Source organism: Struthio camelus, chromosome 21, assembly GCF_040807025.1.
Source record: "Struthio camelus isolate bStrCam1 chromosome 21, bStrCam1.hap1, whole genome shotgun sequence".
NCBI lineage: Eukaryota > Metazoa > Chordata > Aves > Struthioniformes > Struthionidae > Struthio > Struthio camelus.
The window spans coordinates 4,568,041-4,581,131 of NC_090962.1; the positions used below are offsets into that span (position 1 = coordinate 4,568,041).

At 50.8% G+C, this 13,091-nt stretch overlaps 1 protein-coding gene across 3 annotated transcripts in view; it reads right to left on the minus strand.

Moving 5' to 3' along the window:
- AGRN (agrin) overlaps positions 1–13,091 on the minus strand; it is a 140,939-nt gene that overhangs the window by 118,929 nt on the left and 8,919 nt on the right. For all 3 annotated transcript variants that reach the window (XM_068915651.1, XM_068915649.1, XM_068915647.1), the window contains exon 2: positions 11,945–12,206. In XM_068915651.1, the coding sequence (XP_068771752.1) occupies positions 11,945–12,206 (262 nt within the window). The remainder of the gene's footprint in view (positions 1–11,944; positions 12,207–13,091) is intronic.

Consider the following 13,091-nt stretch of genomic DNA (forward strand, 5'->3'; position numbering starts at 1 on the left):
CAGCCCTCTCCAGCTTCCCTTTCAGCAGGTCTGCTCCAAGCGCAGACATCCAGCAGTTACAAATTCTGTCCTGAATAAAAAGCAAGGACCTTTCTGGTCTGCTGCGTAATACCAGGCACTGGGTTGCCCCTAGCAATTGCCATACCGGCATCTGAAAGCCGCAGCAGATACTTCATGATCTTTTCTCTATCAGGACAGCCAGCAAGGGCAAGAACAAGGCACCGCCTAAGCTCCCAGAAGCAAGGACCCAGCGAGAAGAGGATCAGCAACAAGAGACTGTCCAAGCCATGCGAGGAAAGGATGGGGTGTCCCCCCGGGCTGTCAGTGCCACCGCTGCTGCTCGGACACGGCCCGAGCGGAGCCGTGAACTCGTTTGCTCCCCACGCCACCCCTTTTCTAAGGGCAGGCTGCTCCTCCCTCGCCGCTCGGCGGATCGCGGCCGGTTTATCGCTCCAACGTACCTGCCCGAGCTATGACTGGAATGCTGCCCCTGGCTGCCGGCCTGGGCTGCTGCCCGTCAGCGCAAGAGCAGAGTCAAATTTATAAGCTGGAAAGGTGCAAGGCGGGGTGGGGAGGAGGGCCAGTACAGCAGGCAGGCAACACCCAGCTGAGCCCAAGGGAACGTCTCTCTCCCAGGCTGGCTGCACAAAGGATAAGGGGATGGCCTCCAGGACAGAGAGACCCCATGAGGGAGTCCCAAATGATCCTTTCCCTACCCTCCATCTGTCCTCTCAGAGGCGGAAAACACGTACCTTGCACCCATACACGCTCACTTCGCCTGCTCACAGGAAATTTCTCCCACTCATAGCCACCACCAGTATCTGGCAGGAAACAGTGCCCAATGGATGAAGCAACACCAGTCCTGGCTTTCGCTGTCAGGCAGCGCTTATAGATAGAGCCTGGCATTAGTCTACTCCTCACTGCTGCGGGCAGTGGGAGCAGGGGGCGTCAGCATCATTGATAAAGGCAGGGGAGAAGTCAGCTCACAGTATTGATAAAGGGACTCCTTTAAAACATCAAGGCACAGCTCCCAGAACATGCTGTGATCTCTCTTGTCGACTCCTCTCCTTTACTCCCAAACTAGGGATGATGTTTGCCTTCCATAGGAACCAGTTAACAAAAGAACACATGGAGCTGGAGATGAACCTCACAGCTCCAACCGGCTAATTTGATTGTCTGTGTCCACAGCCAGCGCTGCCTGCTATTTCCCGAGTCATGTAAATCAGGAAAGTTTGTTAACCTGTGAAGACATGGCCTGCACAGCTGCAAATCGGAGAGCACTTCTAAGCCATTTTCTGCAAACTGCTGCTCTGAGAATATTTTGACAATATTTGCCAGCAGGAACTCTCCCTGCTACCCATCATAAACAGCAGGCTAATCTGCTGCCTGCAAGGAGATTTGGTTATCCCAGTTGAGTGTAACCCACAAAAAGGCAATAAAAGTAGACGCAAATGAGTGGCACCTGGTGGGGTTGGCCACTCTGAGGTGGGAAGCCAGGTTCCAGTCAGTAGATTCACTTCAGATCCCTTTTATACTTCCCTCCCCCAACTTGGGACTGATGTTTCCTTTATAATGCAATTATTCCTTGATTTTACAGTAGTACGTGAAGGCCTGAACTGACCTGAGGCCCCAGAGCACTGTTTTTTTTCCAGGGAACAGAGTGAGATATGGTGCTTCTTGGCCAAGGAGAACAGCTTCAGAGCCAAGACAATCACAATTTGGCAGCTGAATCTGAGAGTTGGCAGGCAATGTGGTGGTTAATCTTCTCCCCACAGTGGCCTCCCTTCTGCAGTTTGGGGGTTCAGAGGTACTGCAAGTGCTGGAAGCCCATAGCTTAATCAACCCTTTGGTTACCAGAGCTGAGCATCTGGGAACTTCTGCTGGGGTAGGAGTTAATGTGTACCCGGCTGGGCTAAAGACCTTGGCTAGAGTCTTCCACGGGCACCATAGACACTGCCACAGGACAAGAGGCTGGGAGAAAGTTTAAAGACTAGTTTTCAGAACACTAATTTAGCCTCAAAGAGGCGCTTTTGTTCAGCCCGCTGCTGACGTGCGTGGCATATTAAGTGGTTATAAATAAACTCTGAGCATCCTTCTTGGCCTTTGGGCTCTGCAGCCTAAGCTGCCTGTCCAGCCTGTGCATCCCCTGACGGACTACCCTTTGGGGAGGGCTGCTCCATACTTTTCTCACAATGGCAGGTACAGGAGGGTCTTCAGAGGCAGGTAATTAACTTCCCCCAACAAGCATTCCCCCCTGCAGCTCAAGTTCAAACTTGAGTACTGTACGTTGAAAGCATGCTTACAGCCTGTGCAAAGCTCGCAGCTCCCCACTCTCTTCCAGGTTTATGGTCATAAGTACCAGCTTAGACCTGTCTTACCATTTTATACTGCCTATCCATGCCACTTACACCTTTACACATTTATTATATCTGTAAATGCTCTGTAGAGAACTTGGTTAGCTCACTAAAGAGGAGTGAAGGCTGCTCTGAAGACAGGGAGAAAGGAAAGGAGAGCAGGGAGCTCTGGCTCAGCAGCCGTGTCTCAGAGGACTAGATGAATTGGGCTTGCGGGGTTTATGCTAGGAAGGAAGAGGTGAGCTAGCTCTAGCCCTGCTCTCTCTAGCTAGAGAGCTCAGAAAGTCCGATTTTAATTTCTCTTCCACTTCCTTACTCCCCCAGACCAGCAGGGATACCAGGATTTCACAAGGACAGTGAAGAGAGCACGTTTGGCAGATGTCCTCAACACCATGCATGCGCAATCAACGTACAGCTGTTCATCTACAGGAACAGGCAGCCCAGGGCTGTCGTGGAGCTAGGAACAGGCGGAGGAGGCCTGGTGGGCAGCCTGGGTAGGCTGCAAGACTGAAGGGAAAGCAGGCAAGAAGAAATTCAAAGCAAGTCTGCCTTGCCAGCACACCTGGGGGCATACTGCAGTAGGGATAGGGACCCAGGGAAGCTATGAATAACAGTAAAGAGCCTACAAAAAAAAAAAAAAAAAAAACTTAGTGCTACAGTGATAACAATCCGGGACAGGCCCTCAGGGGAGATCTCACCTATCATAAGATCTCCCATTTTGGATGTCAACACCTTGACTAACTGAAAAGCTCTGGTATTCTGGTTGCAGTGTCATGCACTTGCCCCATCTATTCAGAGTCAAGAGGCACGGGGGCGATCAGTTATCCTGCGCTTTTCCTTTCTACCACTAACAGCTGTGAGCAGCACACCGAGTCAGGACTCCTGGGTCCCATTCCCAGCTCTGCCACAGCCTTGCTGTGCAAACTTGGACTGTAACACTGCTTACTTACCATACCCTTCTCAGTCTATAGAAGCACAGGAAGCCTGCAGGGAGTTAAATGCCTCCTTAACACGGACAAAGTGCTTTAAAGCCCTCCAAGGAAAGATAACCGTTTCACTCTTTTCTCCAAGATATTCTGAGTCTCCACGCTTCCCTCTCTCCACAGAGGGAGGGGTTCGGATAGGACTATTTCTAACCCATTTCTGCTTGCTTGAAGCGAGTCATGAGCAGGTGTCCTGGCCTGATCCAGCTCACCTGAAATACAGAATTGAGGACTAAATGCCCAGAGGCAATGCATTTAGAAGTGCAGACATCAGCAAAAGCTCCCTCGGCCTTTTTCCGTTCCCCTTGTTTTGTGTTAATTGAATATCACCCACAAATCAAAGATACAGAGGCACGGCCAGTCCTCCCGTTCACTTAAGCTAATTAACAACCCTACAAGGCAGGGAGAAAGCATATTCTAATATTAGACAGAAAATGCTCTTATAGCCCATCGAGATGGCATAACGTCCTCTGAGAGTGTTGAGTTCTCCTCCAATCTCCACTATTATGGCAAGAAAAACAAAAATGAAGTAGGAGGCAGCAGCTGGTCATGGAAGATGTCAAAATTAGTCTCCTGGATCTGGAGAGAACCAGTAAAGTCATTTTAACCTTCCATTGTTCCTACTCCAGAAAGGCAGCCCAAGATGAGATATTGCAATAAGAAAGCTATGGAGTTGGACTATATGCAAAAGCCCAGCTGTGAGAGAGACTATAACCAGTAAGCAGATAAGAAAAAATAGTGGTTTGAAACCTCACATGTTCTTATTCACTTTGTAGTCTGTGCTGCAGCCAGACTGAAATTAGCCAAATTGGGTATAAATTATTGAAAGGACTAGAGTCCAATTTCCTGTGCTACTCAAATGATTCCAGGGAGCTGAAAATGCAGGAAGCAAAGCAGTTTTCCAAAGGGGGGAAAAAAGGCACTGCTCCAATAGCTTTTGTAATGAGGGAGTAGCTCGCAGAGCACCATCACTTCCCCAGATCCTCCCTCCGCTCAGCTCCCCTCAACCTCTACAGGGAGAGGAGGCTATCCAGTTCCAGGGTGCTGGGCCAGTTGTAGCCCTACCCCCACTACACCTCACATCAAAGGGCTCTCCAGCTCTGTGGAAGTCATCCTGAAGGAATGCAGGATCTTTGCAGCGTGTTTAATACGATAAACAGACCAAAGCAACACTTCGGGGTAAGGATTAGCAAGAAGCAAGTCTGGGGTGGTGCACAGAGCTCCTGAAAGCACCTCATGGCTCTGATAGGCAGAGAGCCTCTAGCCAGCTCTCCAAAGCCTTCACATGCCCACAGTGCAGCTCCCTGCAGCAAACCCCCTGCCTAAGAGCACTGCAATATGCTCTTGCCAAGTCCCCTTAGCCAGGCAGGGGTAAGCATTACGCAGCACAAAGCAAAGGAGCGGAGGGCTCGGACAACAGGCTACAAGGACAGAGTAGGACAAAAACATTTCAGACTGGTTCCATTGGGGAACTCATAATACCTTTCCAACTCTCATGTCCCCTTCCCTCCTCCACTTTCCTCTTCCACCCCATGACTGTACAGAAAGGATGAAACGCTGAGAACGCTGCTTTCCTGTGTATTCCCACCAGCTGGGAGACCACATACTAGTCCTGGACCAGCACTGGTTGGTTCTGCTCAAGCAGGTCTTGAGGAGTCCATGCATCTCAATGGGAAAACACATCTCAAAGAGGCACAGAGACTGCCTGAGCCCCACACTAGCAGCTCCCTTCTGCAGAGCAGCAGGCAGCAAGCCACAGTCCCACTTAAAGTTATTCGATGAACAAACAAAGGAGAAGCAGAACCAAGAGCATATGACCATGGACCAGCACTTGTCATAAATGTACAGCCCGTACTGCCAAGAGATACGCTGTCTGGGCCAATGACCAAGGAGCCCTAGCTGATCCCGCAGAGAAATGGAGCAGGATGTGCTCAGAGTGGGAAGTGGGGGCTGAAGGAGCCTTCCCAGACCAGATGTCTCCCACATCAGATTAAAATTCCATAAGAATTTGCTAAACAAATTGAATCTCTGAGCTACTGCCATAAACCCATGAGATGTTTCGCATTACTACCAAGAAAGGAAGGGAAGAAAAAAAGACCCTTATGCTTGGCCCAAACACAGGGCCTCCCTGAGCATCTTCTGCAAACGCTGTTCTGGCCGACACTGTAGGACTACCATGGGGGACAGGAGGCAGATTGGCTTCTGCAGCTAATCCGCTGTAGCACGTGGCTCCATCCACGCCTGAAGCACAAGGGCCTCACCCACACTACAGTCTCTGCTCTCCCCGCCGCCAGTCCCCGATGCGGCAGCCCTGACAGCAAACGCTGCTCCAGCCCCAGCCACCAGCTAAGTTGCCTGCTCTGTCCATGCTGTTCTAGCCCATGGACAGGGATGCAGGAAGGGGCCCCAGGATTTTTCGGTGGCATACTCTCTCCTCTCGCAGTTTACTACACTTTGGCAGCTGCTGGCTAACCTTCTCACCCTCTCAAGGCAGGGGTGTTGATGCTGTTCTCATCATCCTCCATTCAAAACAGAGCCAAGAAGAGGAGGGAAGAGGGAGAACTTCTTAAAGATGAAACCCACACACAAACCTTCTCAGCCCTCTCCCTCATCCATCCTGAAGCACAATGAAAGGCTAGGGACGGATTAAAAAGAAATAGTTGCAGGGGTGGAGAAGGGCTGTAGGGAGGCCAGACCATGGGGCGTGACCACAGCCCAGATCACCTAACACACAAACCCATGACAGCAATTTCCTTGCTGACACTGTAAAACACCGTGCATGTTTTACAAGCTCTGTAAAGAGCCTGGGATTTTGCATGGGCTGATTTACAAGAACAAGATGTCTCAGTTCTGCAGAGGCTGAGGCCTAAAAAGAAACGGAGGGCAGAATAATGGTCAAAAGGAAAAAGACAAAACAGAATTGACTATATCACTTAAAGATGTTTTCAAAGCAATCCTGCTTCCAAGTCAACCAGAAACCTTCTGAGTACAGAATAAAGCAATGAGAGTTTGCAGCTACCATTAGACTAGTGTTCACCCGTACGAGAAATAAGCTGGAACAGAAGATCACACCTCAGCTCAAGCTGTTTCTCCCTCCTCCTCCCACACTGCCCAGTGACAACAGGCTTGAATTTGATTCCTGCAGGCCGGCCTCTGCCAAGCGCTCACTGCCATGCCTTGGCTCCTACCTGCAGGACCTGGCATATGCCGATGGTCCCACCCAGACAATGCCCAAGGCCCAGCTCCTGTCAGCTTGCCACGAGGGGCAGTGCGCACAGGACGGCCAAAGCGTCACCGCTTCGATTTGGCTCCCAGCTCTTGCGCTTCCCAGAGCGGCCAGGTGAGGGTTCCACCCTTCCTTGCTCTTGTCCCTAGGACTTGCCCAGTTGCCCCAGAGCAGCAAGAAGCAGAAGGGCACAGCAAGCACAGGGAACATCTGTGGAGCTGAAGAGAATGCAGCCCAAAGGCACATGGGGGAAAGCATGTAATAGGAGAAGAGATCAAAGATGGAAATCAAAAACAGTCAGCTTCCTGGGTAAAAACATGGGACAACTGAGGCTGCAGGACTGGATGCAGCTCTTCCATGGGAAGAATTAATATAGCTGCCACAGAGATGAAAAGTCAGCAGAGACTTCTGGACTATCTATAATAAGAATTTAAGAGCCAAGTAACATTTTCAAACATAGGGAGCATCTGCAGCACACTGCATCTTGAATACAAGCCTCACTAGCTAGCTTTACTATGGACATCTATGTGATTAAAAGTTTCCAAGGCCTGCATGCCATCCTCAAGGCTGCACCCAGAGACACCACGTTGTCCCACTACGTCTTCTATGCAACAACGTGACATGCAGCACCCAAAGGTGCCCACCGCACCCCAACACACACCAGCCTCACTGCCTGGCTAGAGAGAGCAGACCTGGACCTACAGCCACATCAGGGCTGGAAGCAGTAGTGGAGAAACCGTCGTGAAACCATCACGCCTTGGAAGCACGAGCACAGCATTAGCTGAGACCACTTAGCCAGCTCATACAGGCCTGAACCTGGTTTTAAGCAGCTCAGGAAGCTAATAGGCAGTTAAAAAATGTTTTGGCCCAGCTGCTGCTTGCACACTTAGGGGAGTCGAGCCCCCCTCTCACAGCTGGAACAATTCCCATCGGGGAGGCAGAGTACCACCCGTTGACTGCACCCCCCCCAAGGTAGCACAGACCCATCCTTGCTAAAAGGCTTAATAAACTCCATTTTGCTCACTGGCCCTCTTTCCCATGTCATCTGAGAAGTTAGAGGTGAAGCAGCATTAGTTTAAGCACAAAGGAAAGTTTCCTGCAGATGTGTTGGACATGCTTCTCTAGGATGAAGGTTTCAAGCCACCAGCAGGACCTTCTGCTACAATGGTACGTGGCTACTGTACCCAACGCTATCAGGTTTAATTATGCACTGTACTCGTGGAGCCAACGTGCATGGCTTTTCCTAGGAAACTCAAAGTCCACACAGTTCCTCCTTAGCCAGCAAAGCAACCTCAGCTACAGCAACTGCACCAGCACTAATGCAAATCATGCCATGAGCAAGGCACTAGATAAAAAAAAAAAAAACGGCTCTGGGTTCTCATTAACTAAAGGCCTACAAAGTGTCAATCTGAACTTCCTTCCACCCGGACAGCTCAGTATGGAGTCAGCACACAGCCCTTCCCACACTATACAAAGTAAATAAATAAATTTTGATTTTTCTTAAGCTGCAGTTGTGATCAAAGTGAAATATGAGATACACAGGGGAAATATCTTTTAGGGATTAGTCAGCTGTTGAACTCTTAGAAGCTTGTGAACACGTTGTCAGAGGAGGGAGAAAGGAGAGAAAAATGAAACACTGCACCTAGCATGGAGCCTGCTGGCTGCGTGCTTAAAAAAAACTGAAACACCTGAAAGCCTGAGCAGCAGCTCCAAACCCACTTGTGCAGTATCAATGCTTAGAGGCACAAACACAGGGAGGCTGCAGCTTATCAGGCAAATTCCTCCCCCAGGAAGCCTCATCCAGATGTCTTGAAGAGCAAGAGGAAATCCACTCCCAGGCAGCTCTCAGCGCTTATACAGCGCAGCGCGCTGCTGGGAGCCAGCTCACTTTCCATGCGCTCCACCCGCAGAGGCACAAGAGCAAACATCTCAGCACAAGAGCAAACATCGGCCTTCCCCCAGTGACCCGAGTCAAGCTGGTATCCCAGCCTCCCCGCGCCAAGCTCCAGAGCTGCTCCTCTGTAGCTGGGCTCCAAAAAAGCTCCCTCCAGGCACCCTCAGTGCTGAAGCTGGTCTGCAGAACTAAGCTGAAGTCTGGCACCAACTACAGCTGGCCAAAGCATTTCCAGCACAATTAAATGTAATCAAAACACACTGTTTTTAATCTAACCTGAGCTGTTTCACAGAGGCGCCCTGGTTTGAACTCCCCTTTTAAACAGGAAAGATTGTGATGTCTAGGATTTTCCTAGCTGGAACGACGAAAGATGAAGACACTCGAAACACTCATGTTTTTCCATTCAACTGCCACCATTCTTTCAAGTCTTTTCTGGAAAAGCACTCAAAGGCTTGTTTTTAAGCAGAGAACGGTGTTCTGGGCAATGGTGCTTTGTACCCCCCCGTGGGGAGCTGATGGGAAACAAGTCCTGGAGCTAAGTTCTCAGACTCAGAGCTCAGAAATGGCTCTCATGGCAAGTGTTTGCTCTGCCTTCCAGAACGCAGCTAGACAGCTGCACTGTGCCAGCTGAAAGGAAGCTCATAGACCTCAGGAGAGGCCCGAGTAGAGCTTTTGAAGGAAGCCTGGCTTTCACGGGGTTAATTTGTCCTATGTTTTCTACAGCACACCTGTTAGCACGCAGCACAATCCTCACACAACCACCAGGCTCCAAGAAACAGGAAGAGGAAAAGCAATTCCACTGGATAAGACAGGAAAGGTGGGTTTACCAAGGTAAGTGAAACAGCTGCCAAGTTAGCTGAACGCCAAAATACGACCCACTGCATTCCCCCCCCCCCCCCCCCCCCGCCAACACTTTCTGACCTCTACCTGAGACAGCAGTCACGGGGAGTTGCCTTGTCTTTGTCATTTCTCAGCAGAACAGTCTGGACAAGCCGCCTACCACTTCGGAGAAACAAGGTCCACCTTACACGGGAAATTCTCTGCAGGCTGTTTTCCAGGCCATCACAGCCCCTACTCTCCCCAGACCAGCCTGCTGTCCTCAAGCCCTAAGGCGGTTAAGCTGACCATACTTCAGCATGCCAACAGCATCCTGGTGGAGCCACTGGGAAGAGGTTCTTAATTAGTTAAAGGAAGCAAGCTGTTCAGCAAATTAACTTCAGAGAAAACAGGAGTCCCAGAAAGAATCAGCTGCTATTGGCATCAGGAAAGGCTGTTAGTGTAGGAGGAAGAAGGAAAAAAAGTCATCTACAGCTGCATGGACCTGCAATTTAAGTACTTAATATGGAGAGTCAGAGTTTAGATAGGCCCAGCTTTGGCACCTCCAGCTCCCTCGCACAGTAGGTCACTGAGCACATCTTTCCTATGAGCGCTGCATCAGAGGACGTGCTTGTAGACGGACACCTCCGCTTACAGGCTGGTGCACGCAGGCCCTTTGCACCTCTCCTCCCCAGAGAGCTGCAGGGCAAGAGCCCCACCACCGCCCCAGCCTCCTGTGAGAGGAGTCGTCCACAGCTACGTGTCCCTGCCAACTGCAGCAGGTCCCAGCCTCGGGCTTTCCCCAGGCCAGCTCACTGCACGCAGCCAGCCTCCGCACACCAGGGGCTGCGACGAGCGTTACAGCTACGCTGTAACGTAGTGCGAGCGTTGAACCTTTTCCCACCGAACGCAAAAGGAGGCGTGGGTCCCAGTGCTAAGAAAAATAGACTCCCTAGCAGGAAAATTAGTTCCTTTGTCATCTCCCAGGGGCCGTAAGGGACAAAATACACTTCACTACAAATACAAACCACCTAGCTCAACTGACCCAAGATCACATCCAGTCTGTGCAATGGGAGCATACCAAAGGACACAGAAAAATAGGTGAAGAAGAGAGCGTTCTTCCAAGTTTTAAAATTAAAAAAAGAACACACACGTGTGCACACACACGTGCGCACACACACGTGCGCACCTTCATCTTTCTCATCCTTCCATCCCCTCCACTCGGGGCAAGGAAGGAGCAGGTCTGATACCACCCAAGTGCAATAAAAAGTACATACTTTCAGCCAGAAAGTCTTCAGTCTCTCTTGCAAAAAAAAATCACTCAGGAGACAAGCGCCTCTCGTGAACCACTTTGCTGAACTAACCCTCTCTCAGCCTTCCAGATGGGGAGTTCGGTCATTTACCTCTCCATCAGCATTCGCAGCTGGAGAAAGGGGTTACGGCCTTTCCTCTGCACATCCAGAGAGAAGGAAAGAGCCAATCTGCAAATGTTTATTTGTTGTCTGCGCAGAGCTCCTGCATTCCTTCCCTCGTTTACTCATCTGCTCTCAGGACATACTGGGACACCAAAGAGCTTTAGGGGCACCCCTTGGAGCTCTTGCTGGAACACAGGACAAGCGTAAAGAGAGGAAATGAGAAGCCAAACGGCATGTTACAGAAGTATGCGTTCAAGGTGATGGGGCCTAAGAGCCTATTGCACAGCACAAGCGGGACACCTTCCCTCAGCTCTTCCCAACAGTCACGTTGTAACATCCACAACAGCACTGTTAACTCATCCACCCCTTCTGTCCTGGGCACGCGAGCGGTCCTCGTGTCGCCCCACAGACAAGCCTGCTGCTAGAGGTCTGTGCAACTAGTCGCTGCCCCAAGAGTCACTGCAGGGCACGCTTATTCCAGGAGCACGGCACAACGTTACAGCTCTCCTCATCCGAGCACTTTTGGGAACAGACAAAGCCCTAGGAGAGATTACGCACACAAGGGATACTGGGTTCACCAGGACGATACAGAAGCAAAAATCATATCCCCCAAATTCACATAGCTGCAGGCACAGTGCCTGCTGTGCTTGGTTCCGACTTTGGCATACCTCGGAGGGGCAAGCTTTACCCCTAAGGAGAACCTGGCTGGCTTCTCAGATCCTTGCAGGAGTCTGCAAGGCTGACTTAACAAGGAAGGCAGGCTAGGGTTCACCAAGATGAAAGACAGGTTTTCACTAATTTTGTGGTTCTAAACCTACAGGAAAATCTAACTCAGGTGTGAAGAGACTTATTCTTCTGGTACTGCCTGCCAAACACACGTGTTAGGACAGAACTTTGCAGTGGAGATGCTCCCACCCACATCAGACTCTTTGCAGAGGAGTCTGAGAACCTGCATTACATCTGGAACGAAAATTAAAAAAAAAAAGACTCTGCTTGGCTGTACCTTGGTTGCAACCACTGCCTCTGACCACAAGGTCAATGCCAGGCATTTTCCCATGATAAGCAAGTCCACAGAGTGTTATTACTCCTACCCCAGGCATATGTGGAATGTCACCAGTGGGATCAGCTGGCAATCAATCATTTACAGGTTAAGAGTAAAAGGTGGCCAGCAGAGCCAGGGCTTGGCTGACGCTGCATCTGAGCGCTCAGCACGCCCCACGCGTGACTGAGACACACCCCAGTGGCCCCAGCCTCACCCTCCACACAGTGCTCCACCTCCTCCAGGTTGCGCAGCGTTATCCGCATGAGGCTGGAGTTCAGCATCAGCTCGTTGCGGTGTGCAGGCCACATGTACCGAGGAGCAGGGTTGACGAAGAAAATCCGTGTGTCCCCAGTCGAGACTTGGTTGTCACAGATCAAAGGGTCCCCAAAGCCACCAATCACCACTTTGTTCCCACCATCCAAGAGGATCTCATGAGTGACGATGTCTTTGCCCTTCAGATAACGCCAGACTCTCACCTTGAACAAGAGGGAGAAAGAGCACGTGAGACCATTTCACAGCCACAACCAGAGCCCACCAGCAGCTTCCAGTTAATTTTTATCACCTTGTCACAAGATGCACGGGGGAGTAGTTCAGGCTGCCAAAGCCTTCCAGCAGAGCTAATTTCATTAGCCATCCCTCTAAAAACACACTAAGCGTCAGCAAGGAAGACCTAAGCACACATTACTGTTTCTGCCCCCAACTCTGCAATACATACGCGAGCGCTCGGCACTCTTTGCTGGTTAGCCAGCACCCTCTTCTCCCCGCACGACCTCACAGGGGAGTAAAGGGGTGACAGCCACCTGTGCCCCAAGGGGTCCCTCAGTCATGCAGGTGTCCCAGCAAGGGACAGACACCCCTTGCTCCCCCTGCACACAATTCTCCCCTCTGCACCGGGGCACGCTGTTTTTGGCATCTAAGACCCAAGATTTGCATTTCATTCCTGCCTCTCCTCTCTTGGTAGCAGGCTCTGGCCCTCAGCCAAAGACAAGTGCCCAGCCAGCCCAGCTACTATTGTTGGAGGCTCCAGGCACAGCCTGATAAAAAGCTGCCCCTCGCCAAGCCCTCCAAGGAAGGCCATCTTGACTCACCTCCCTTGAGGCCCACTTCCCCTGCAGGGGTACACCAAAAAGTCCTCTCCCTCTTCCTTTGCTTTTTAAGCGTCAACAGCTGGGGAGGCCTTGCCTTCCCCACCCTTGGCATAAACACTGAGAAAGGCCCTGGTTCAAAGGATATCATGGGCTGACCTGATTATTCAGAGACTTACTGTATCAGTCTCCCCTTTCTTTTGTTAGGGCCTGAACAATGCTCCAGATAAGCTGCTGCTTCTCAGCAAATACTTGAGGGACATTGGGAGACAATGC